Genomic DNA, 27,239 nt, shown 5'->3' on the forward strand with positions numbered 1-27,239 from the left:
GAAAGCGGATCATACAGACCTATTTCACCGCTCAATGTGGAATTGAAAATACTCGCAAAAGTCTTGACCAAGAGACTGGAGAACTGCATATCTGATGTGATCACTGAGGACCAGACAGGCTTCTTAAAGGTAGACAGCTAACTGCAAACATCAGACAGCTGCTGAATGTAATCATGGCCCCATCCAGGGAGAGAACACCTGAGGTGATCATCTCCCTGGACACAGAAAAGGCCTTCGACAGAGTTGAATGGAAATACCTCATGAAAATGAAAAATGAAAATGAAAATCGCCTATTGTCACAAGTAGGCTTCAATGAAGTTACCGTGAAAAGCCCCTAGTCACCACATTCCGGCGCTGGCCCTGGTACGGGAATCGAACCGTGCTGCTGGCCTGCTTGGTCTGCTTTAAAAGCCAGCGATTTAGCCCAGTGTGCTAAACCAGCCCCTGGTACTGGAGCGGTTTGGGTTAGGGACGGGGTTCACCTCGTGGGTGAAACTCCTGTACAACAGCCCCAAGGCGAGCATTCGGACCACCAGCTCTGAATACTTCCAGCTACACAGAGGCACTGGGCAGGGATGCCCATTGTCCCCGCTCCTGTCCATCCTGGCAATTGAATCGTTGGCGATCTCCCTGTGAAACGCAAGAGGCTGGAAGGGAATCTGAAATCATGCTCTATGCGGATGACCTGCTCCTCTACATCTCGGACACGCAAAGCGGCATGGAAGAAATCACAAAGCTTCTGGGAAAGGTCAGAGCCTTCTCGGGCTACGAACGCAATCTGGGCAAAAGCCAAGTTTTCCCAGAAAATCTGAGAGGGGGAGGAGCAGAGCTGGAGGGTCTACCATTTAAAATAGCTCAAAACAAATGCCACTATCTGGGGATCCAGTTAGCCCACGACTGACACGGATCCACAAGCGGAAGCTGACCAGTCTGGTGGAGGAAGTTAAAAAGGACCTAGAGAGACGATACACACTCCCATTCTCCCTGGCAGGGAGGGTACAGGCGATTCGGTCTCACAGAGATGTCCACCATGGCCCCCATCTGCGGCAACCAGATTTCCACCGGCCATGCTAGATGCCACCTTTAAGAGGTGGAGACAGGACAGGGGGACATTGACAGTTCGGGATTTCTACACGGGGGACAGACTAGTGACCCAAGAAGACCTGACAGAGAGACTGAAACTACTGAATGGGCAGGAACTCCGACTTTTATAAATCAAAAACTTTCTCCGCAAGGAGACGATGAGGGCCCCGAGAGACACAATGGAGGGGTTACTGGACACAGACTGGGAAAGGGGATCTGCAGGGACATATACGGATGACTCTTAGAAAGGACATGCTCCCTACTGGATGGAACAAGGGAGAAATGGGAGGAAGAGCAAGGACGGAAGTAGGCTGGAGAGTCTGGAGCGAAGCACTGAACAGGGCCAACTCCACCTCCTGCACAAGGCTGAGCCTCATGCAACTAAAGGTGGTGCACAGAGCGCACTTAGCCAGAACCCGAATGAGCAGGTTCTTCCCGGAGGTGGAGGACAAATGTGAACGGTGCCAGGGAGGCCCGGCCAACCACGCCCACATGTTCTGGGCCTGCCCCAAACTTGCTGGGTTCTGGTCAGCCTTCTCCGAGGCGATGTCCAAGGACGTGAGGGTGGAGCCGGGCCCGAGAGTGCCGGTCTTCGGGATATTGGACCAGCCGGAACTATATCTGAGAAAGAGGTGCCTTTGCCACCCACAGCTGCAGACTGGCTGGCAGACCTGGGGGGAATCAAATACACCATCTGAGGGTCAGACAAAGGCTTCCACAAAGCCTGGGGGCCATTTGTCAGCCAGTTCCAAGAGCGGTTCGAGGCCAATAACGGATAAAACGGCGGGGCGGGGGGGCGGGGAGGGAGGGAGAGGACACACAGGAGGCACAGAAAGCAGACAGGAATGAGGAGGAGGGGGACAATGGAGGGGGTGGGGGGGAGAGAAACCAGAGGAAACACCAAGGGGGAGCCCAGAGAGAGACCGGCTCAGGGATCAGAGGGCCCAACACAAAGCCACAAGAAAAAGACAAACACCAAAACATACACCTATGGTAAAATAAAAAAGGCCAAGGATCAAACCCAGAAATAGCCGCAGAGGGGAAGTAGGGGAAGAGGGGTGGGGGTGGGGGGGGGGGGGGGGGGGAGAGGGGAGGGGGTTGGGGGAGCGGGGGGGGGGGGGGGGGTGGCAAAGGCTGGAGTTGCAGGGGGTTACCGAAATGGAATAAAGGAATAACATGTAAATTGTTACCGTCTGATGCATTTTGTTTTCTTTCTAATAAAGAAAAATGCAAACTTTAAATACAATATTTTTTTATGAAAGGAGTGTGATGGGAAACTCTCCCACTCACCTGGATGAGTGCGGCTCCCAACAACACTCGAGAAGCTCAACACCATCCAGGACAAAGCAGCCCCGCTCGATCGCCACGCCAACCACAAACATTCACTCCCTCCACCACCGACACACAGTGGCAGCCGTGTGTACCATCCACAAGACGCACAGCACTTTCCAAACCCGCCACCTCTACCATCTAGCAGGACAAGGGGGACAACAGATACATGGGGAACACCCATCGCCTGCTGGTTCCCCTCCGAGTTCCCCTCCGAGCCCCCCCACACACCATCCCGACTGGGAAGTATATCCGACTTCCTTCACTGTTGCTGGGTCAGAATCCTGGAATTCTCTCCCTAACAGCGCTGTGGGTGTACCTACACCACACGGGGGCTGCAGCGGGTTAAAGATGGTGGCTCACGACAAAAGCGATTCCATCATGATAAAATGTTGGAATGATCCCCACCCACCCCTTAACCCCCCGGCACGGGAGACAGCGATGGAGGGGAACACGCTCACCTTTAGGCACCAGGCCGTGATTTTCGAGCATATCCAGGGTCTTGATCTCATCGTTGTCGCAGCCCACTTTCAATCGCTTCTTGCACACCAGGGCCGCTCGGTTGGATGGCCTTAAAGGGGCGAAAAATGTGCTGTATTCACTGCTGGAGAGAGGGGAGCCATGCGCAGCGAGAGGAGAGCCCTCCACGGGACAGCACTGAGTGAGGACAACTAGAAAGATAGAGACAAATCAGGGTGGTTAGGGACACCATGATGGGTGTGGTGGACCAGGAAAGGTTAGGGACTGGATGACCCCCCCCCCCCCCCCCCCACCAAGTGTTGCATGTTGTTGCACGTTTTACTATGGGCGTAAAACGCGTTTATTGGAGTGTATTAACACGCCTCCGAGTTCGACGTGTGCTTAACACTACTAGGCTCTGTTCTATGTAATTATTTAGCTCTGGAGTCGCCAGTTGCCGTATAGGCAACGTCACAAGTATTCCAAGGTCAAGTTCAAAGTAATAAAGACGATACACCGATTAGTAAAGTTCAAACGATCAATATTTATTATACAGTTATAATAAATACTCATGCACACACTAAGAGACTAAGCTATAACTAAACTTAAGCGAACAGAATACTTATCTAACAGGAACAGGCAAGGTCAGAGAACGAGGCCTTCGTCCTGGTCTGGCACTGCAGCCTTCAGCAAGCGTTCTGGTACTTGGGAGTCTAGTGGGCTTGGATCGCGTAGCGAGCGTTGAACTTACGGTTTCGGCGGCTGGTGCTCAACGGCTGGAGTCAGGATGCAAGATGTCAGTCAGAGCCGGAGCACGGGTTTTAACAGACCGGGCTCTGTGGGGAATTTGCTTTTATACCCCTCTCTAATGTCCTTGCCCCCTTCTAGGCGGGCTCTACCTTTCGGTACCGATTGGAACGTTTCCAAACGGCTACCTTCGAAATCCTCCAATGCGGGGCTTTCCTCGATGTTGGGGGGTGGTTTCGATATTTGTTACTCTGGTGCCATCCTGTCTACTCCACTAATTAAGTGCTACATTGAGATGGAAATGTTGCCATTGTGTGTGCCTGGATCTGGGCCGCCTCATCAGAATGTTAAGCGCTTTGCCATTAACACCTTTGGCTTGGAGATCTGCACCTGGCCAGAAAACTGGGGCGAAATTCTCCCAAAACGGGAAAAATCGTCAAACCGCCGTAAAACCCGGGCGGGTTTTACGGCATCGCGCCCCTTCCCGACGGGGGACCGATTCTGGTCCCCCGTCGGGGCTAGCAGCCCGACGTCGGAGGCTCCGACAAGTCGGGCTTAACGAAAATCGTTAAACCCGCTTGTCGGACTTAGCGCCGGCTGACGCGTCATATGACGTCAGCCGCGCATGCGCAGGTGGGAAGACGCCACCCGCGCATGCGCGGGTGACGTCATTGCGTTTTTGCGCGAAACCCGCGCATGCGCGGTCCGGGTTGCCCCTCAGCCGCCCCGCGTATTGATACTGCGGGGCGGCGGAAGGACAAATAGTGCACGGGCATCGGGCCCGCTGCCCGCGATCGGTGGGCACCGATCGCGGGCCCATGGCACCCTTGGCACGGCCGTGGTACTGCCGTGCCAATCGGTGCCATGGTTATTTTTTTCCAGGTGGTCACGACGTTTTTACGAACGGCAGGACCAGGTGTGTTTGCCGTTCGTAAAAAGGTCGTAAAGGGCTGGGACTTCGGCCCTTCTAACAGCTGTGAATCGCTGCCGGCCGTAAAAAAACGGCGGCAGCGATTCGTGTCGGGATTTCGGCGGGGGGGTGGGAGAATAGCGGGAGGGCGTCAAAAAAGTCGGGAAGGCCCTCCCGCTATTCTCCCACCCGTCGTGGGGGGCGGAGAATTTCGCCCCTGGTTTGCTGCTTGCAAAATGCTAATTAGTTGAGAGCAGGCTGTCTGTTCTTACTAAACAGGCTTTCCCTGCTGCCTTCCATTTTAGTTTGGCTCAGTGTCCATTTTGCGTGGCCAGCATGGCTACAATGTGGAGGTGCTGAGTGTGCAGTGTGCCAGTGGGGTGGGTAGATTGGAGTGAGAGGTTCAGCCAGTGTCCATCTGCTGCTCCAATTGCAAGCGGTTTCAATCCTCACACCAACCGCCACCATGTTGGATTCTGATTGTCCTACGTCTGTACCCATTACCAGCAAATGTGTCAAAGGAACAATTTGTGATTGGAGGAGCCATGAATACTAACGTGGTGAGTGTGAGTGAGAGACCGGGAGAGAGAGAGAGCGAGGGAGAGGGAGGGAGACAGAGTGCGGGAGAGAAAGTGCAGGAGAGGGTGAGAGTGCAGGAGAGAGCGAGAGTGTGGGAGAGAGAGTGCGGGAGAGGCTGGCATGGTGGCAGAGTGGGTTACCACAGTGCCAATAACCTGGGTTTGATTCGGGCCCTTGGGTGACTGTGTGGAATGTGTACGTTCTCCTGTTTCTGCTTGGGGTTCCCCTGGATGCTTCGGTTTCATCCCACAGTCCAAAAGATGTGCAGGTTAGGTGGCTTGGCCATGATAAATTGCCTGGTAGTGTTCTAAGTTGGGTGGAGTTACTGGGTTATGGGGATCGACTCCATCCTGGTTACCGACAGAAGAGGCCCCGACCGTAGAGCTTCTGGCAGAGAGGAAAAAGCTACAGATGGGCTTTAACTTGCTCTCCACCAGGAAGGCATTGTACCAACACCACCAGACACCGAGGACATTTTATGAGCACGGAGAGAAGGCCTACTGGCTCACCAAATGAGAAAGCAGGCAGCCACGAGGGAAATGGCGCAGGTAAAGGACAGAGATGGACTGGTATCCGAATCAAAAAAAGGTCAACAAAACATTTGAGGCCTTCTACCAGGGACTGTACACCTCCGAGTTCCCCAACGGGGACTCAGGAATGAAACAGTTTGTTGATGAACTGGACATGCCAGTTGTGGGGAAGGACAGGCGGAGGCAACTGAAAGCACCAATAGAACTTGGCGAGGTAATGGAGAGCACCAATTCCATGCAGGCAGGGAAGGTGCCGGGACCCAACGGGTTCCGGGCGGAATTTTGCAGAAAATTCACAACAGCTCTTACAGCCTGCAGGAGATGTTGGCAGATTCACTATCAAGGGGCACCCTGCCTCCAATGCTAACATAAGCCGCCATATTGCTGATTACCAAAGTCAAAGACCCGACGGAATGCAGATCATACAGACCTATTTCACCACTCAATGTGAACAAAGAACAAAGAAAAATTACAGCACAGGAACAGGCCCTTCGGCCCTCCAAGCCTGCGCCGATCCAGATCCCCTATCTAAAACTGTCGCCTATTTTCTAAGGACCTGTATCCCTCTGCTCCCTGCCCATTCATGTATCTGTCTAGATACATCTTAAATGACGCTATATCGTGCCCGCCTCTACCACCTCTGCCGGCAATGCGTTCCAGACACCCTCCACCCTCTGCATAAAGAACTTTCCACGCATATCTCCCTTAAACGTTTCCCCTCTCACCTTGAACTCGTGACCCCTAGTAATTGAGTCCCCCACTCTGGGAAAAAGCTTCTTGCTATCCACCCTGTCTATACCTCTCATGATTTTGTAGACCTCAATCAGGTCTCCCCTCAACCTCCATCTTTCTAATGAAAATAATCCTAATCTAATCAACCTCGCTTCATAGCTAGCACCCTCCATACCAGGCAACATCCTGGTGAACCTCCTCTGCACCTTCTCCAAAGCATCCACATCCTTTTGGTAATGTGGCGACCAGAACTGCACGCAGTATTCCAAATGTGGCCTAACCAAAGTCCTATACAACTGTAACATGACCTGCCTACTCTTGTACTTTTCTTCCGATGAAGGCAAGCATGCTGTATGCCTTCTTGACCACTCTATCGACCTGTGCAGCCACCTTCAGGGTACAATGGACCTGAACTCCCAGATCTCTCTGTATATCAATTTTCCCCAGGGCTTTTCCATTTACCTTATAGTTTGCTCTTGAATTGGATCTTCCAAAATGCATCACCTCGCATATGCCCGGATTGAACTCCACCTGCCATTTCTCTGCCCAACTCTCCAATCTATCTATATTCTGCTGTATTCTCTGACAATCCCCTTCACTATCTGCTACTCCACCAATCTTTTTTTTTTTATAAATTTAGATTACCCAATTATTTTTTCCAATTAAGGGGCAATTTAGTGTGACCAATCCACCTACTCTACACATTTTTGGGTTGTGGGGGTGAAACCCACGCAGACACGGGGAGAATGTGCAAACTCCACACGGACAGTGACCCAGAGCCGGGATCGAACCTGGGACCTCAGCGCCGTGAGGCAGCTGTGCTAACCACTAGGCCACCGTGCTGCCCTACTCCACCAATCTTAGTGTTATCTGCAAACTTGCTAATCAGACCACCTATACCTTCCTCCAGATCATTTACGTATATCACAAACAACAATGGTCCCAGCACGGATCCCTGTGGAACACCACTGGCCACAGTTCTCCATTTTGAGAAACTCCCTTCCACCACTACTCTCTGTCTCCTGTTGCCCAGCCAGTTCTTTATCCATCTAGCTAGTACACCCTGGACCCCATGAGACTTCACTTTCTCCATCAGCCTACCATGTGGAACCTTATCAAATGCCTTACTGAAGTCCATGTATATGACATCTACAGCCCTTCCCTCAACAATCAACTTTGTCACTTCCTCAAAGAATTCCATTAAGTTGGTAAGACATGACCTTCCCTGCACAAAACCATGTTGCCTATCACTGATAAGCCCATTTTCATCCAAATGGGAATAGATCCCATCCCTCAGTATCTTCTCCAGCAGCTTCCCTACCACTGACGTCAGGCTCACCGGTCTATAATTACCTGGATTATCACTGCTACCCTTCTTAAACAAGGGGACAACATTAGCAATTCTCCAATCCTCTGGTACCTTACCCGTGTTCAAGGATGCTGCAAAGATATCTGTTAAGGCCCCAGCTATTTCCTCTCTCACTTCCCTCAGTAACCTGGGATAGATCCCATCCGGACCTGGGGACTTGTCCACCTTAATGCCTTTGAGAATCACATTCCCCCTCCTTATGCCGACTTGACCTAGCGTAATCAAACATCTATCCCTAACCTCAACATCCGTCATGTCCCTCTCCTCGGTGAATACCGATGCAAAGTACTCGTTGATAATCTCACCCATTTTCTCTGACTCCATGCATAACTTTCCTCCTTTGTCCTTAAGTGGGCCAACCCTTTCTCTATTACCCTCTTGCTCCTTATATATGAATAAAAGGCTTTGGGATTTTCCTTAATCCTGTTTGCTAAAGATATTTCATGACCCCTTTTAGCCCTCTTGATTCCTCGTTTCAGATTGGTCCTACATTCCCGATATTCTTCCAAAGCTTTGTCTGTCTTCAGTCGCCTAGACCTTATGTATGCTTCCTTTTTCCCCTTAGTTAGTCTCACAATTTCACCTGTCATCCATGGTTCCCTAATCTTACCATTTCTGTCCCTCATTTTCACAGGGACATGTCTGTCCTGCACTCTAATCAACCTCTCTTTAAAGGCCCCCCACATATCAAATGTGGATTTACCTTCAAACAGCTGTTCCCAATCCACATTCCCCAACTCCTGCCGAATTTTGTTATACTCTGCCTTTCTCTAATTTAGCACTCTTCCTTGAGGATCACTCTCGTCTTTGTCCATGAGTATTCTAAAACTTACGGAATTGTGATCACTATTCCCAAAGTAATCCCTGACTGAAACTTCAACCACCTGGCCGGGCTCATTCCCCAACACCAGGTCCAGTATGGCCCCTTCCCGAGTTGGACTATTTACATACTGCTCTAAAAAACTCTCCTGGATGCTCCTTACAAATTCTACTCCATCTAGACCTCTGACACTAAGTCTATCCCAGTCAATGTTGGGAAAATTAAAATCTCCTATCACCACCACCCTGTTGTTCCTACATCTTTCCATAATCTGTTTACATATTTGTACCTCTATGTGGACGCGAAAATACTCGTAAAAGTCCTGGCCAAGAGACTGGAGAACTGCGTACCAGATGTGGTCACAGAGGACAAGACAGGCTTTCTTAAAGGTAGACAGCTAACTGTGAACATCAGACAGCTGCTGAATATGATTCTGACCCCATCCGGGGAGAGAACACCTGAGGTGATCATCTACCTGGACACAGAAAAGGCCTTCGTCATAGTTGAATGGAAATACCTAATTACGGGGATAGGGTGGGGCCATGGGCCTAGGTAGGGTGCTCCTTCAGAGGGTCAGTGCGTGCTGGATGGGCCGAATGGCCTCCTTCTGCACTTTAGGGATGCTATGATTCTATGATTCTGAGAGAGAGAGTGCAGGAGAGAGTGTATGGAAGAGAGCCAGGCAGTGTGGGAGAGAGAGTGTGCACAGGAGAGAGTGCGAGAGAGAGAGTGCGAGAGAGAGAGTGTGGGAGAGAGAGATGCACGGGAGAGAGAGTGCAGGAGAGAGAGTGTGAGAGAGAGTGTGGGGGAGAGAGAGTGTGCACAGGAGAGAGAGTGCAGGAGAGAGAGTGCGAGAGAGAGAGAGAGTGTGGGAGAGAGAGATGCACGGGAGAGAGAGTGCAGGAGAGAGAGTGCGAGAGAGAGTGTGGGGGAGAGAGAGTGTGCACAGGAGAGAGAGTGCAGGAGAGAGAGTGCGAGAGAGAGAGAGTGTGGGAGAGAGAGATGCACGGGCGAGAGAGTGCAGGAGAGAGAGTGCGAGAGAGAGAGACTGTGGGAGAGAGAGATGCACGGGCGAGAGAGTGCAGGAGAGAGCGTGCGAGAGAGAGAGAGAGAGTGTGGGAGAGAGAGATGCACGGGAGAGAGAGTGCAGGAGAGAGAGTGCGAGAGAGAGAGAGAGTGCGGGGGAGAGAGTGTGCACAGGAGAGAGAGTGCAGGAGAGCGAGTGCGAGAGAGAGAGAGAGAGTGTGGGAGAGGGAGATGCAAGGGAGAGAGAGTGCAGGAGAGAGAGTGCGAGAGAGAGAGAGTGTGGGAGAGAGAGAGTGTGGGAGAGAGAGTGCAGTAGAGAGAGTGTGCGGAAGGGGGAGAGTGCGCAAGAGACAGTGCGGGAGTGAGGATAGAGAGTGACAAAGTGAGAGCATGAGAGAGTGATAGAGAGAACAGGAGTGAGCGCAGAGCATGAGAGAGTGAGTGAGTGAGTTAGTGATATTGAGAGATAGGGAGAGCAAGAGAGAGAAAGTGAGAGACAGTGAAGGAGAGAAAGTGAGAGTAAAAGGTCAAGTTGAGAGTGGGAGAGAGTGTGAAACAATTATACACTTTAAGAGAGTGAGAATGAGGGAGAGGGTGAGAGAGTGTGAGGGTGAGAGAGAGAGAGAGAGATAGTGCCATTGAGACTCGGAATGAGACAGAGTGAGAAAGTGAGAGATTGGGAGAGAGCATGAGAATGAGTGAGTGAGTGAAAGAGTGCGACTCAGAGACAGGGACAGAGTAAGACAGTGAGAGTGAGAGAGATTGAGAGAAAGAAAGAGGGAGTGAGATTGAGAGGGAGCAAGAGAGTGAGTGAGAGGATGAGGGATTGTGAGATTGAGGGACAGAGTGTAATGCACTATCAATTGAACGAAAGACTGGGATTGGTAGGTCATGTTACAGTTGTATAGGACTTTGGTTCGGCCACATTTGGAATACTGCGTGCAGTTCTGATCGCCACATTACCAGAAGGATGTGGATGCTTTGGATAAGGTGCAGAGGAGGTTCACCAGAATGTTGCCTGGTATGGAGGGTGCTAGCTATGAAGGTTGAGTAGATTAGGATTGTTTTCATTGGAAAGACGGAGGTTGAGGGGAGACCTGATTGAGGTCTACAAAATTATGAGAGGTATGGACAGGGTAGATAGCAACAAGCTTTTTCCAAGAGTGGGGGTGTCAATTACAAGGGGTCAAGATTTCAAGGTGAGAGGGGGAAAGTTTAAGGGAGATGTGCGTGGAAAGTGTTTTACACAGAGGGTGGTGGGTGCCTGGAATGCTTTGCCAGCGGAGGTGGTAGAGGCGGGCACGATAGCATCATTTTAGATGCATCTGGACAGATATATGAACAGGTGGGGAACAGAGAGAAGTAGACCTTGGAAAATAGGCAACAGGTTTAGATAAAGGATCTGGATTGGCGCAGGCTGGGAGGGCCGAAGGGCCTGTTCCTGTGCTGTAATTTTCTTTGTTCTTTGTTCTTTGTTCTTGGTACAACAGAGGCTTTATTATAGTCAGATGCGTGGCCTCCTACTGCAGCTGGCAGAATGGCTGATCAGGAGGAGTCATGCATATTTATACGGCTCCTTGTGGGCGGAGCTAGCCGGCAGGGGCTACCGGCAAACCTGTAGTATAGGTACTACCGTATATCCCCTAATACATGTGCACACAGTTAACACAGTGGATCACCACATTCACCCCCTGTTAAAAATGAGTCCGAAAGGGGTGGCGTGGAACTATATACAGAATTGTGAATTATTTACAGAGGGGAGGGGGAAAAATGTATATGTCCATCTTGTAGTCTGGTGCCCGTCAGAGGTTAAGCCTGTCCGGTGGTTTGACGGTTCGCTGGGAGCGACGGAGCAGTGGTGGCGATGTCGGTACTGGCGGTGTCGGCGTCGACAGCGTCGGTGCCAGCAGTGTTGGTGCTGGCCAGTAGTTGGATGACTCCGGGAGCGTGTCGAAATCTTCCTTGTCCTCTAGCGTGGGCAGGGGAAGGAGGGATGGACCTGGTGGGGCTGATGTTGGGAGCGCCGGGGGAGGGGAGGGTGGCGCGTGGGTGGAGAAGTCTGTGGGAGTGGAACCTGAGGGAGCCAGGTCCCTGAGTGAGACCGTATCCTGGCGGCCGTCAGGGAACTCCAAATAGGCATACTGGGGGTTGGCGTGGAGCAAGTGTACCCTGTCCACCAAGGGGTCCGCCTTGTTGAGTCGTACACGCCTACGGAGCAGGACCGGTCCTGGAGCAGCGAGACAAGTCGGGAGCGACACCCCGGATGTGGACTTCCTAGGGAAGGTAAAAACACGTTCAAGGGGTGTGTTATTTGTGGCGGTGCACAGTAGAGACCGTGTGGAGTGTAGTGTATCAGGGAGGACCTGCTGCCAGCGAGCGGCAGGGAGGTTCCTGGACCGTAGGGCCAGCTGGACAGCCCTCCATACCGTCCCGTTCTCCCTCTCTACCTGCCCATTTCCCTGGGGGTTGTAGCTGGTTGTCCTGCTGGAGGCGATACCCCTGCTGGGCAGGAACTGACGCAGCTCATCGCTCATGAATGAGGATCCCCTGTCACTGTGGATGTAGTCGGGGAAACTGAACAGAGCGAAGATGGAGTTGAGGGCCTTGATGATGGTGGCAGACGTCATATCCGGGCATGGGATGGCGAAGGGGAACCTGGAGAATTCATCGACCACACTAAGGATGTAGGTGTTGCGGTCGGTAGAGGGAAGGGGCCCTTTGAAGTCCACGCTGAGGCGTTCAAAGGGGCGGGAGGCTTTCACCAGGCGCGCGCGGTCCAGCCGGTAGAAGTGCGGCTTGCACTCAGCACAGACCTGGCAGTCTCTGGTGACTGTCCGTACTTCCTCGACGGAGTAGGGCAGATTGCGGGCTTTGATTAGGTGGTACAACCGAGTGACTCCCGGGTGACAAAGGCTGTCGTGCTGGGCACAGAGTCGGTCCACCTGTGCACTGGCACATGTACCTCGGGATAGGGCATCTGGGGGCTCGTTGAGCTTACCGGGGCGATACAAAATCTCGTAATTGTAGGTGGAGAGCTCGATTCTCCACCGCAAGATTTTACCATTTTTGCTCTTGCCCCGCTGCGTGTTGTTGAACATGAAGGCTACCGACCGTTGGTCAGTGAGGAGAGTGAATCCCCTGCCGGCCAGGTAATGCCGCCAATGCCGCACAGCTTCAACGATAGCCTGGGGCTCCTTTTCAACAGACGAATGTTGAATTTCTGAGGCATGAAGGGTGCGGGAAAAGAATGCCACGGGTCTGCCTGCCTGGTTTAGAGTGGCGGCAAGGGCGACATCTGAAGCGTCGCTCTCTACTTGAAAGGGCAGTGTCTCATTTACTGCGTGCATCCCGGCCTTGGCTATGTCTGCTCTAATACGGGCGAAGGCATGTTGTGCCTCGGCCGTGAGGGGAAATTGAGTGGACTGTATAAGTGGGCGGGCCTTGTCTGCGTAGTTTGGGACCCACTGGGCGTAGTAGGAGAAGAACCCAAGGCAGCGTTTGAGGGCCTTGGGGCAGTGGGGGAGGGGGAGCTCCATGAGGGGGCGCATGCGGTCGGGGTCGGGCCCCAGGAGTCCGTTTTGAACTACGTAGCTGAGGATGGCTAGGCGGTTGGTGCTGAACACGCACATCTCCTTGTTATAGGTGAGGTTGAGGAGAGAGGCGGTGTGGAGACGGTACGGGGCTATGCGTCGAGCTGCGTGTACCGGTTGATGGTCTGGCTGTAGTCCACGACCATCCTGTGTTTCTCCCCAGTTTTAACCACTACCACTTGGGCTCTCCAAGGGCTGTTGCTGGCCTCGATAACACCCTCCCGAAGCAGCCGCTGGACTTCGGACCTGATGGTTTTTTGGGTCGGTCTTCACAGTGGAAGACACAAATAACATGCCAGCGACTGATAGAAATGAGGCTATGACAGGTGAGGACCTTGAGAGGATTGTTATCACTAAGGAGGGAGTGATGGGCAAGCTAATGGGGCTAAAGGTAGACAAGTCTCCTGGCCCTGATGGAATGCATCCCAGAGTGCTAAAAGAGATGGCTAGGGAAATTGCAGATGCACTAGTGATAATTTACCAAAATTCACTAGACTCTGGGGTGGTCCCGGTGGATTGGAAATTAGCAAGCGTGACACCACTGTTTAAAAAAGGAGGTAGGCAGAAAGCAGGAAATTATAGGCCAGTGAGTTTAACTTCGGTAATAGGGAAGATGCTGGAATCTATCATCAAGGAAGAAATTGCGAGGCATCTAGATAGAAATTGTCCCATTGGGCAAACGCAGCATGGGTTCGTTAAAGGCAGGTCATGCCTAACTAATTTAGTGGAATTTTTTGAGGACATTACCAGTGCAGTAGATAACGGGGAGCCGATGGATGTGGTATATCTGGATTTCCAGAAAGCCTTTGACAAGGTGCCACACAAAAGGTTGCTGCATAAGATAAAGATGCATGGCATTAAGGGTAAAGTAGTAGCATGGATAGAGGATTGGTTAATTAATAGAAAGCAAAGAGTTGGGATAAATGGGTGTTTCTCTGGTTGGCAATCAGTAGCTAGTGGTGTCCCTCAGGGATCCGTGTTGGGCCCACAATTGTTCACAATTTACATAGATGATTTGGAGTTGGGGACCAAGGGCAATGTGTCCAAGTTTGCAGATGACACTAAGATGAGTGGTAAAGCGAAAAGTGCAGAGGATACTGGAAGTCTGCAGAGGGATTTGGATAGGTTAAGTGAATGGGCTCGGGTCTGGCAGATGGAATACAATGTTGACAAATGTGAGGTTATCCATTTTGGTAGGAATAACAGCAAACGGGATTATTATTTAAACGATAAAATATTAAAGCATGCCGCTGTTCAGAGAGACTTGGGTGTGCTAGTGCATGAGTCACAGAAGGTTGGTTTACAAGTGCAACAGATGATTAAGAAGGCGAATGGAATTTTGTCCTTCATTGCTAGAGGGATGGAGTTTAAGACTAGGGAGGTTATGTTGCAATTGTATAAGGTGTTAGTGCGGCCACACCTGGAGTATTGTGTTCAGTTTTGGTCTCCTTACTTGAGAAAGGACGTACTGGCGCTGGAGGGTGTGCAGAGGAGATTCACTAGGTTAATCCCAGAGCTGAAGGGGTTGGATTATGAGGAGAGGTTGAGTAGACTGGGACTGTACTCGTTGGAATTTAGAAGGATGAGGGGGGATCTTATAGAAACATTTAAAATTATGAAGGGAATAGATAGGATAGATGCGGGCAGGTTGTTTCCACTGGCGGGTGACAGCAGAACTAGGGGGCATAGCCTCAAAATAAGGGGAAGTAGATTTAGGACTGAGTTTAGGAGGAACGTCTTCACCCAAAGGGTTGTGAATCTATGGAATTCCTTGCCCAGTGAAGCAGTTGAGGCTCCTTCATTACATGTTTTTAAGGTAAAGATAGATAGTTTTTTGAGGAATAAAGGGATTAAGGGTTATGGTGTTCGGGCCGGAAAGTGGAGCTGAGTCCACAAAAGATCAGTCATGATCTAATTTAATGGCGGAGCAGGCTCGAGGGGCCAGATGGCCTACTCCTGCTCCTAGTTCTTATGTTCTTATGTTCTTATGTTCTTATGAAGGCCTTGTCCTGGGCGCTGTACCGTCTGCTCCTGGTGGCGACGGGCTTGCAATCTACAGTTAGATTGGCAAAGAGGGAGGGAGGGTCAACCTTGAGGGTCGTGAGGCCGCAAACGGTGAGTGGGGGTAGGGGCCCGCCGAATTTGAGGGTGAGACTCTGGAGGTTACATTGAAAATCCAGACCCAGCAATAGTACAGCACAGAGGTTGGGGAGAACGTAGAGGCTGAAACCACTGAATTCTACGCCTTGGACAGTGAGACACAGAAATCTCGGATCGAGACAGAGTGGGATCCAGAGGCCAGGGAGATCCGTTGGTTGGCGGGGTGGACCGCGAGAGAGCACCGCCTTACCGTGTCCGGGTGGATGAAGCTTTCGGTGCTCCCGGTGTCCAATAGGCAGGAGGTTGCGTGGCCGTTGATTAGCACTGTCGTCGAAGCGGTGGCCAGGTTATGAGGACGGGACTGGTCCAGCGTCATAGAGGCAAGCTGCGGGTGGTCGTCCGAGGATTCAGATGGGGAGCGTCGGCGACCTGGATCCAGCGTTCAAGTCCCGTGGGGGAGACAAAATGGCGGCGATGGCGATGTCCTGAGGACCTGTGGGGGAGAAGATGGTGGCGCCCATGCAGCGCACATTGTAGGGGTGGGGCAAGATGGCGGCGCCCATGGTGCGCATGTTGTGGGGGCGGGGCAAGATGGCGGCAGCCACTGGTCGCACGTGGCCCCGGGAGCAGAATATGGCGGCGCCCATTGAGCGATTGGCTGGGGTAAGGAGCGAATCCGGGCGCGATAGCAGCGACTGCGCGGGCCTGGCACACCGCCGCAAAGTGGCCCTTCTTACCGCAGGATTTGCAGGTGGCGGCGCGGGCTGGGCCGCGCTGGCGGGGGTGCTTCTGTTGGCCGCAGAAGTAGCAGCGGGGACCCCCAGAGTGTGTGGTGTGGCGGGCAGCGCAGGCATATTGAGCAGGAGTGGCCCCAGTCGGGGGGGGGGGTCGTTTGCGGGGTCCAAGAGGAGTAGGAGGGGTGAGCCGCGGGTGGGATTGGACGTTGCGCGATGCGACCATCATGGAAAGCGCTAAAGCTTTCGACTCCGCTAGGTCGAGCGTGGCCCCTTCCAGCAGTCATTGTCGGATGGGGTCCGACGCAATCCCCGTCACGAATGCATCACACATGAGGAGATTGGAATGTTCCGTGGCCGTGACGGCCTGACAGTCACAGTCCCGTACGAGTGGGATAAGGGCCCACCAGAAGTCTTCGATCGACTCACCAGGTAGTTGTACGCGAGTGGCGAGTACATGGCTTGCGAATAGAGCGTTCGTCTTCTGAGCGTAGTTCTCTTTAAGGAGTGCCATCGCTTCCACGTAACTCAGGGCATCCTGGATCAGCGGGAACATGCTGGAGCTCAACCTGGAGTATAGAACTTGGATCTTCTGAGCTTCCGTCGGCGTGGGGGTCGCAGCGTTGATGTAAGTCTCAAAACAAGCCAGCCAGTGATTAAAGTCCTTTCTGGCATCTGGCGAGTGCGGATCCAGCTGCAGGCGATCTGGTTTGATCCTGACATCCATAATGTAGAAAATCTGACTGTAATAAATTGATGCACGATCAATTGCACGAAAGACTCAGATTGGTACAAATGTGGCTTTATTACAGTCAGATGCGTGGCCTCCTGCTGCAGCTGGCAGAATGGCTGATCAGGAGGAGTCATGCATATTTATACGGCTCCTTGTGGGCGGAGCTAGCCGGCAGGGGCTACCGGCAAACCTGTAGTATAGGTACTACCGTACATCACCTAATACAGGTGCACACAGTGGATCACCACAGAGTGAAAGAGGGTGTGTGAGAGAGAGAGTGAGACAGAGAAAGATGGAAACAGAGACAGAGGGAGAGAGAGAAAGTGAAAGATAAAGTTAGAGAGCGAGTGAGAGAGAATTAGAGAGAGAGAATGAGACAGAGAGAGTGAGAGATTGAGAGAGTGAGAGCACGAGTAAATAGGAGTGAGTGAGAAAGTGAGAGAGAGTGAGTGATAGAGAGATGGGCTGAGTAAATGTGTGAGTGAACGAGTGAGTGTATGAGTGAGGAAGAGAGTGAGAAAGAGTGAGAGACAGAGAGAATGAGGGACAGAGTGAGAGAGAGTGAGAGAGAGTGAGAGTGTGATAGACAGAGTGAAAAAGTGAAAGATTGAGTTAGAGAGCAAGTGAGAGAGAGTTTGAGAGAGGGTGTGAGTGATAGATAGACTGGATGAAGAGTGAGGGAGAGCTAGTGAGGGACAGAGAGAATGAGGAACAAAGAGAGACAGTGAGAGTGTGAGAGAGACAGAGATATTGATAAAGTAAAAGACTGAGTTAGAGAGCAAGTGAGAGAGAGTTAGAGAGAGTGAGATTTAGAGAGAATGAGAATAATAGAATGAAGGAGTGAGAGAATGATAAATATAGAAACTCTTATATGACGAGATATGAGTAATGATAGTTTTAGCGATGAGTAGTATTTAAAGTTGAAAAGGTTTCGGAAAATGAAGCCATTTTTTATTGTTGGTTCACTTTTTCAAGGAGGGAGGCGTAATGAATGTATAAATTGCTCGATGTTACAGTTCCTATTTGCGGTAATAATGTCATTAAAAACCCTGGTTCAAAATTCATACGGGCTGTGTAATAGCTATGCAAGCTATTAATAAAGAGGCATAAAAGGTGTGGGACAATTCATTTTAATCATTTATTTGTTTTCAGAGGGATGGCGAATAGGATATTGTTTAGAGGTATTGCTGGAGATTCCCAGAGAGTAGATAATTTATGAGGGATTGAATTTCGTCCTGCCTAAGCAGGTGATGGGACATGTTAATGGGAATCAGATGATCAGATGATGAGAGAGAGTGAGGGAGTGAGAGAGTGAGGGAGTGAGAGAGTGAGGGAGTGAGAGAGTGAGGGAGTGAGATTGAGGGAGTGAGACAGAGAGTGAGAGTGAGTGACTGCAAGAGAGAGTGGATGAGAGTGTGAGAGAGTTGAGGAGAGAGAGACTGAGAAAGTGACAAAGAGTGAGGGAGTCAGGGTGTGATGGAGTGGGTGAATGAGAGATAGAAAGTGAGATAGATAGAGAGAGAGAGAGTGAGCATGTGAGAGTCAGTGAGTGAGTGAGTGAGTACTGAGGCTGGGATTATAATAATAATACAATAATCTTTATTTAATGTAAGTAGGCTTACATTAACACTGCAATGAAGTTACTGTGAAAATCCCCGAGTCGCCCCATTCCGGTTCCTGTTCGGGTACACAGAGGGAGAATTCAGAATGTCCAAATTACCTAACAGCACGTCTTTCAGGACTTGTGGGAGGAACCCGGAGCACCCGGAGGAAACCCACGCAGACACAGGGAGAAGGTGCAGATTCCGCACAGACAGTGACCCAGCGGGGAATCGACCCTGGGACGTTAGAGCTGTGAAGCAGCAATACTAAACACTGTGCTACCGTACCACCATTAGGTCAGATGTTCACACACTGACCCTCACACTCGGATTAGTTTGATCGATTACTTCTTGCTGTGACATTCCTTCACTTTCATTCAGCAAGTGTTTATTTTTTTAACACCACTTTTTGAAATTATTGGTAAAGTGACGCAATAACCCATCCATCCAGAATTTACACATCAGTCCCTTTAGTGCTCTACACTGTCCCCACCAAATACTCCGAGGACAGGTACAGCACGGGGTTAGATACAGAGTAAAGCTCCCTCTACACTGTCCCCACCAAACACTCCCAGGACAGGCACAGCACGGGGTTAGATACAGAGTAAAGCTCCCTCTACACTGTCCCCACCAAAAAGTCCCAGGACAGGTACAGCACGGGGTTAGATACAGAGTAAAGCTCCCTCTACACTGTCCCCATCAAACACTCCCAGGACAGGTACAGCACGGGGTTAGATACAGAGTAAAGCTCCCTCTACACTGTCCCCATCAAACACTCCCAGGACAGGTACAGCACAGGGTTAGATACAGAGTAAAGCTCCCTCTACACTGTCCCCATCAAACACTCCCAGGACAGGTATAGCACGGGGTTAGATACAGAGTAAAGCTCCTTCTACACTGTCTCCATCAAACACTCCCAGGACAGGTACAGCACGGGGCTAGATACAGAGTAATGCTCCCTCCACACTGTCCCCATCAAACACTCCCAGGACACAGTACGGCAGGGGATTAGGTACCACAAACGGTGACGATGCGCCAGCTCAATCTCATCTGCACTGGACTTCCCTCCTTTGAACGGAAACCGCTAAATGTGCCCATGACCTCACGAGGAAGTGATGTCAGAGGGCGGAGGTTAAACCTCTCCCCTGCCAAAATGATGGCTGCCTTGCTTGTGACATCATGGGGTACTCCAACCTGAGTGTTACAGAGCATCCCTGTCACCAGGACACTCCATTCTGCCCAGCTAGTTCCTGCTCTTTTGCATGAGGTTTCTTCCCCCAGCCCCCTCCCCCTCAGATCCTCCCTCATCTTAGCCCACCATCCATAGCCTTGAACACACACATTAGGGACAAGGCGGCATCCATTTGACCCCCACTTTTGCCTCTTGAACCGTTCGATTCAATCGTGGCCAAGGTGATTGTGGTCCCAATTCTATTTTCCAGTCTTATACCCCATACCACTCGACTCCCCCGGCCCATCAGAAATCTCTCTAACTGATTTCCAGTGGCGGCCATGGAGTGAGCGGTCGCACATTTGGTGGCCCTCGCTCCTGGGGGATTTTGTTGGTTTGTCCCCACCCATATGGGGGTCTTTGAGGGCGAAAGGTGTGTGAGTGCGCAGGGAAGGTAATACTCCTCTGGTGAGTCTGGAGCATGGATCAGAGGACGTTAAGTGCTACGAGGAAGAGAGGACAGCTGAAGCAGGGCAGTTCTTGCGGTGTGCCACAGGCCAAGATGGCGGAGGGCAAGAGGGCAGCGCTGCCCACCCAGTGGTCGATGGAGCAGCTGGTGGAGTTTTTAAATAATAGGTTCAAGCACCAGAGGAAGGAGCAACTGGCTTAGGTGGTGGAACCACTTAGGGCGGCGATTGAGAAAGTGGGACGGAGGCTGGCAGTTCGGGGCCTGGCAATTCAGGAGGTGGAGGAACATGAAGAGCGAATGGCCTCACTGGCGGCAGAGTTTGAGTTGGGAACAGAAGAGGCTGAGAGAGAAATTGGGAGATCTGGAGAATCGATCCAGGCGACAGAATTTGAGGACAGTTGGGATGCCCAAGGGTATCGAGGGAGCAGAGGCCGGTGGCGAGGATGTTGGAGTAGATGTCGGGATGGTCGAGGGTATCGAGGGAGCAGAGGCCGATGGCGAGGATGTTGGAGTAGATGTTGGGATGGTCGAGGGTATCGAGGGAGAAGAGGCCGATGGCGAGGATGTTGGAGTAGATGTCGGGATGGTCGAGGGTATCGAGGGAGCAGAGGCCGATGGCGAGGATGTTGGAGTAGATGTCGGGATGGTCGAGGGTATCGAGGGAGCAGAGGCCGATGGCGAGGAGGTTGGAGTAGATGTCGGGATGGTCGAGGGTATCGAGGGAGCAGAGGCCGATGGTGAGGATGTTGGAGTAGTTGATGGGGGAGGGGGCCTTTGATCAACCCCTCGATGTGGATCGGCGTACAGGAGGCTGAGGAGGAGGCCGCAGGTGGGGCGTCACCGAGGATGATGGTGTTGTGGCTGCACCGCTTCTTAGACAAGGAGAAGATTTTGCAGTGGGCGAGGCAGACCGGGGGGGGGGGGGTACCTGGGAAGGGAATGAGGGGATCTCACCAGGGCCTGGGTCAGGAGCTGGCGACGAGGAGAGCTGGGTTCAACCAGGTAAAGGCTCCATATCTAAGGAAGGATGTGCTGGCCTTGGAAAGGGTCCAGAGGAGGTTCACAAGAATGATCCCTGGAATGAAGAGCTTGTCATATGAGGAACGGCTGAGGACTCTGGGTCTGTACTCGTTGGAGTTTAGAAGGATGAGGGGGGATCTTATTGAAACTTACAGGATACTGCGAGGCCTGGATAGAGTGGATGTGGAGAGGATGTTTCCACTTGTAGGAAAAACTACAACCAGAGGACACAATCTCAGACTAAAGGGATGATTCTTTAAAACAGAGATGAGGAGGAATTTCTTCAGCCAGAGGGTGGTGAATCTGTGGATCTCTTTGCCACAGAAGGCTGTGGAGGCCAAATCACTGAGTGTCTTTAAGACAGAGATAGATAGGTTCTTGATCAATAAGGGGATCAGGAGTTATGGGGAGAAGGCAGAAGAATGGGAATGAGAAAATATCAGCCATGATTGAATGGCGGAGCAGACTCGATGGGCCGAGTGGCTTAATTCTGCTCCTATGTCTTATGGTCTATGGTCTTAAGGCTGCCCTCTTCAAGAAGGGGGTGAAGTTTGGGGTTCTGTGCCCTTCCCGCTTGTGGGTGACTGATCAGAAACAGGAGTTTTATTTTGACTCGCTGAAGGAGGCAATGGACTTTATGAGGGACCATGCACTGAGGGAATGTGAGGACAGTGAACTTTGGAGAGGAGCTTTGCGTTTCTGTTAAAATGTCTAGGGTGGGGGAGGGTTTCGACAGGGAGTGGTGATGGTGAGTGTGCTTTTTGTTTTTGTTTGTTTGTTGTTGGTTGGGAGTGTAGGGGGCTGGATTGGAGGGGGTGGGGCGATTGCAGGCGCTGGGTGCGGGCCACCGTGCTAGCTGGGCGGACGAGTTAACAGAAGTGAAGTGGGAGGTTGTCAGGAAGGAGGAGTGGGGTTGGTTCTTTGTTTGGGGTGGAGGGGAGGCTGCTGATATGGGTGTGGTTGGTGTGGCGCAGTTGGGAAAGGAGAGATTTCAGTGGACATTCGAGGCCAGGAGGGGGCGCGTGATGCGGGCCAGGGTCTGGCCCAAAAAGGGGTATGGCTGATTGGCATGGGAGGGGGTCAAGGAGCCCCCCCCCTCTCCCCCCGACCAGGCTGGTCACGTGGAACTTGTGAGGGTTGAATGGGCCGGTTAAAGGGTCGCGTGTGATCACGCGCCTGTGGAGTCTGAAAGAGGACGTGGTGTTTCTGCAGTAGATGCAGCTGAAGTTGGGGGATGAGACGAGGCTGAGGGAGGGGATGGGTGGGGCAGGTGTTCCATTCAGGGCTGGATATGAAGACGAGGGGGTTGGCGGTGTTGGTCAATAAGAGGGTGGCGTTTGAGGCGAGGAGCATTGTGGCCGATCCAGGGGGTAGGTATGTGGTGGTCAGCGGGAAGCTGGAGGGATGTCGGTGATCCTGGAAAACATTTATACCCCAAACTGGGATGATGTGATTCTACGTGGTGGATGTCACGTTGTCGGAGGCACTCAAGGCTATAGTTAGGGGGGAGCTTATTTTGATTCAGATACACAGAGAGAGGGTGGAGCGGGAGGAGAGAGCAAGGCTGGTCGAGAACATATTGAGGGTGGAGAGGAGGTGGTGCCGGAGGAGGGCCTTTAAGGGAGAGTCAGAGGCTCCAGATGGAGTTTGGGTGAGTGTCGATGCGGATGGTGGTGGGACAGTTGCGGAGGATCAGTGGGCCAGTGTATGAGTGTGAGGAAAAGTCAAGTAGGATGAGGCCCATCAGTTGAGGAAGCAGGCAGCGGCAAGGCAGCTTGGTAGAGTGAGGGGTGAAGGGGGTAAGGTGGTAATGGATTCGGAGGGGGTGAATGGGGTATTCAATACCTTATGTAGGAGTCTTTGAGTCGGAGCCCCTAGTGGGGAAGAGGGGATGAGGTGTTTTCTGGATGGGTTGGAGTTTCCCACGGTGGAGGAGGCCCTGATAGGCTGTGGGAGATGATGGATGGCAGTGGGTGATGCAGGTGGGGAGGCCCTGATAGGTTGTGGGAGATGATGGATGGCAGTGGGTGATGCAGGTGGGGAAGGCCCAGGTCGGGCCGGTTCCCCAGTGGAGTTTTATAAGAAGTTTGGGGTGGAAATGGGGCCACTGCTGGTGAGGGTGTATAATGAGGCAAGGGAAAGGGGATAATACTTTGTGGCAGGCTTCCATCTCCCTGATTCTTAAAAAGGATCAGGACGCGGAGCACCTGGCGTTGCCGAATTTGATCAATTATTATTGGTCTGCAAACATTGCGATGGTGAGGAAATGGGCCGTGGAGGAGAGGTCGGTTTAGGGATGGGTGGAGGTGGCATCGTGTTGGGGAACGTTCCTGGTGGTGTTGTTGTTGGCGCCTCTGCCGTTCTCGCCGGCCAGGTATTCCGTTAGTCCAGTGGTGGCGTCGGCTCGGAGGGTGTGGGGCCAGTGTAGGCAGCACTTGGGGTTGGAGGGCATGTCGCTGTGGGGGCCTATTTGTGATAGCCACAGGTTTGAAACTGGATGCGAGGTTCCAGGGTGGAGGCAGCAAGCGGGGATTGAGTACCTCAGGGACATGTTTAGAGAGGGTAAATTTGCGGGGCTGGGGGAATCGTTTGAGCTGCCTAGGGGGAATGGGTTTAGGTACCTGCAGGTTTGGGATTTTGTGAGGAGAGCGGTGCTGGCCTGCCCCAGTGCTGCAAGATAAGCTGTCGGAGGATGAAATAGGGGCGGGGAGAAGGTATTTACAAGGAGCTGATGGAGAGAGAGGTCACCCGGGTGGAGGACATTAAGCGCAAATGGAAGGAGGAGTTGGTAGAGGGACATGGGTTGCGGCCTTGCGGAGGGTGAATGCGTCTTCGTCCTGTTTGAGGAAAAGCCTCATTCAGTTTAAAGTGGTGCACATGACGGTGGCGAGGTGAGCAGGTTTTTTGAGGGGGTGGAGGATAGGTGTGGGTGGTGCACGGTGGGGAGGGGAATCTGCGAATCATCCACATGTTTTGGCCATTTCCAAGACTGAGGGGGTCCTGGCAGGGGTTCTCGGATGTTATTTTCATAGAATTTACAGTGCAGAAGGAGGCCATTCGGCCCATCGAGTCTGCACCGGCTCTTGGAAAGAGCACCCTACCCAAGGTCAACACCCCCACCCTATCCCCATAACCCAGTAACCCCACCCAACACTAAGGGCAATTTTGGACACTAAGGGCAATTTATCATGGCCAATCCACCTAACCTGCACATCTTTGGACTGTGGGACGAAACCGGAGCACCCGGAGGAAACCCACGCACACACGGGGAGGACGTGCAGACTCCGCACAGACAGTGACCCAAGCCGGAATCAAACCTGGGACCCTGGAGCTGTGAAGCAATTGTGCTAACCACTATGCTACCGTGCTTATCTCCAAGGTTCTGGGGGTGAGGGTGGCCCCAAGTCTGGAGGTGGCGATATCTGAGGTGTTGGAAGGCCCGGGAGTGGTGAGAGGCCAATATTGGCCCTTACCCCCCTGATAGGTTGTGTTGTTGTGTTGGAGGGACTCGGAGCCGCCAAAGGCAGGGGTGTGGGTAAGTGACCTGGCAGAATTCCTGAGGTTAGAGAAGATCAGAGTCACTCTGTGGGGGGTAGAAGGGTTCACCCGGAGGTGGAAACCGCTCATCAATTTCTTCAAGGAGCTCCGAGGGGTCAGCAAGAGGGTGGTGTAAGGGGGGAAGTGGTTGGGGGTCGGACTCACTGGTGCTGCAGGGTTGGGGTTGTTGGGTGGATTGTTGTGATGGTCTTTAGATGCTGTTTGTTTGTACTTTGGATAATGTATATATATGTATATATATTTATATTATTGAAAATCCTTGAATAAAGATTTTTTTTAAAAAAGGAAATCTCTCTAACTCAGCCTTGAATATATTCAGTGACCCCCCCTCCCTCCCGCCACCTACCCCACTGTTCTGGGGAGGAAATCCCGCAGATTAAACACCCTCCAAGAGATGGCATTACTCCTCGTGTCACCTTCAGCCCTTATGCTGAAACTGCCCCCCCCCCCCCCCCCCCCCCCCCCCCACATGGATGGGATCATCCTCTTGGCACCCATCCTGCCAAGCACCTTCTCAGGATATTCTCATGTCTCAATAAGGTCGCCTCTCATTCTTCTAAACTCCATGGGTATGGCCCAACCTGCTCAAACCTTTCCTCCGAAGGCAAACCCCCTTCCTGCCAGGAATCAGCTGAGTTAAGCTTCACTGAACTGTCTCCACCGCACATCTGTCCCTCCTTATCGAAAGGAGGCCAGAACTGAGACGTACTCCAGCTGCGGACGCGCTAGGAACCCCGGTACAATTGGAGGGGGATATCGCAGGAATCAGCCAACTGAACCTTCACTATTGCTTCTCGGCCTTTTGGCTAATATCAAGTGTCAGATCAAGCCCATGGTGAGGCGCAATGCCTTTTCTCGTTAGCTGAGATCCTGTCTGTCTCTCTTGTGGAGACCTTGAATTGGCTTCAGTTTGAATTTGAATTGTTTTTCGGAGCAAGCAATGAGATGGATTAAAGGCTTGCCCTGTGAATTCTGCGCATTGGCTTTGTAACTTTATGGATGGGATTTATTTAAATTGTGAACCTTCTCTGAACTGACTCCACTGCAAGTATATCCCCCTCCTAGAAGACCAAAACTCATAAGTACTCTGGCTGTAGACTCACCAAAAGCCCTGTACGCTTGGAGCAAGACTTACCAGGAATCAGTCAAGTGAACTTACTCTGAACTGACTCCACTGCAAGTATTTCCCCCTCCTTACAGCAAAGAGACAAAACTGAGAAGTACTCTGGCTGCAGACTGGCCAAGAGCCCTGTACAGTTGGAGCAGGACTTCCCAACTTTTATGCTCCTTTCCCCATGCATGAAACGCCAGCACTCCACTGCATTTGCGATCACTTGCTGCATTGGCATACTAACTGTTTGTGACTCATGTACAAGGATGTTCTATGTTCTATGCCCTACTGATTTTAAGATGTAATGTGGAGATGCAGGCGTTGGACTGGAGTGAGCAAAGTAAGAAGTCTTACACAACCAGGTTAAAGTCCAACAGGTTTGTTGCGAATCACTAGCTTTCGGAGCGCAGCTTCTGCCTCAGGTGAACGAAGAGGTGGGTTCCAGAAATATATATGTATACAAAGTCAATGATGCAAGATGATACTTTGCAAGTAATTAAGTTTTTACAGGTCCAGACGGAACAACTGGAGAGAGGGATAATCACAGCTTAAAGAGGTGTGAATTTTCTCAAGCCAGGACAGTTGGTAGGATTTTGCAAGCCCAGGCTAGATGGGGGGGGGGGGGGGGGGGGGGGGGGGTGAATGTGACGCGACATGAATCCAAGGTTCCAGTTGAGGGCATACGCATGTGTGTGGAACTTGGCTATGAGTTTCTGCTCGGCGATTCTGCATTGTCGCGCGTCCTGAAGGCCGCCTTGGAGAACGCTTACCCGGGGATCAGAGGCTGAATGCCCTTGACTGCTGAAGTGTTCCCCGACTGGAAGGGAACATTCCTGGCTGGTGATTGTCGCGCGATGTCCGTTCATCCATTGTCGCAGCGTCTGCATGGTCTCGCCAACGTACCACGCTTCGGGACATCCTTTCCTGCAGCGTGTGAGGTAGACAACGTTGACCGAGTCGCACGAGTATGTACCACGTACTGTTGTGACTTTCTTTCTCTTGTCTTTTTCTATGGCTCTGTTCCAATTATGGCAATCAGTGAGTTTGCCCTCTTTTCTTTTGATATCTATATTCTAATGCTCAGAGTCGCCAGGTATCAAATGATACCACCACAAGGTTCAACCGGCTATCAATCAAAGAGCCAAACACTTGTTAGTTAGTTCAAGGTCACGGGTACTTTATTTACACACACAATTAGTCATGCAATAAAAACACTACTAGTTAACTACACCTATCGACTAAGACAACCTGTACTTAACTTCAGGCACCCGGCTTAGGTCAGAGGAACAGTGGCCGTTGTTCGATTCTGGATCTATCGAGTCTGGAGAAGTAACTGCTGCTCAGCTAGGCTCATCCATCTGGGAGCGGGCGTTGAACTTGGACTTGCTTCTGGTGTTGCTGCGATTGGAAATGGTGGTGGCCGGGGCGCCAGGTCCAAGAGAGGACGAACGCATGGCGGACTCTCTTCTTATACTTGGGGGTTTTCGCGCTCTTTTGGGCGGTCCTTCAGTTTGGATGCCACTAATTGGGTGATCCCTGATCACTGTGTTTGATTTCTAACCAATAAA

The 27,239-nt window shown here is 51.8% G+C and overlaps 1 protein-coding gene across 1 annotated transcript in view; it reads right to left on the bottom strand.

Annotated features, from left to right (window-relative positions):
- LOC119950697 (acrosin-binding protein-like) overlaps positions 1–19,455 on the bottom strand; it is a 31,189-nt gene extending 11,734 nt beyond the window's left edge. Inside the window, exons 1-2 of the mRNA XM_038773348.1 lie at positions 19,359–19,455; positions 2,874–3,083 (exon numbers count right to left, since the gene is read on the bottom strand). Of these exons, the coding sequence (XP_038629276.1) occupies positions 2,874–3,083; positions 19,359–19,440 (292 nt within the window). The 5' untranslated portion in view covers positions 19,441–19,455. The remainder of the gene's footprint in view (positions 1–2,873; positions 3,084–19,358) is intronic.
- Between the last annotated feature and the right edge of the window lie 7,784 nt (positions 19,456–27,239).

This window comes from Scyliorhinus canicula, chromosome 16 (genome assembly GCF_902713615.1).
Source record: "Scyliorhinus canicula chromosome 16, sScyCan1.1, whole genome shotgun sequence".
Taxonomy (NCBI): Eukaryota; Metazoa; Chordata; class Chondrichthyes; order Carcharhiniformes; family Scyliorhinidae; genus Scyliorhinus; species Scyliorhinus canicula.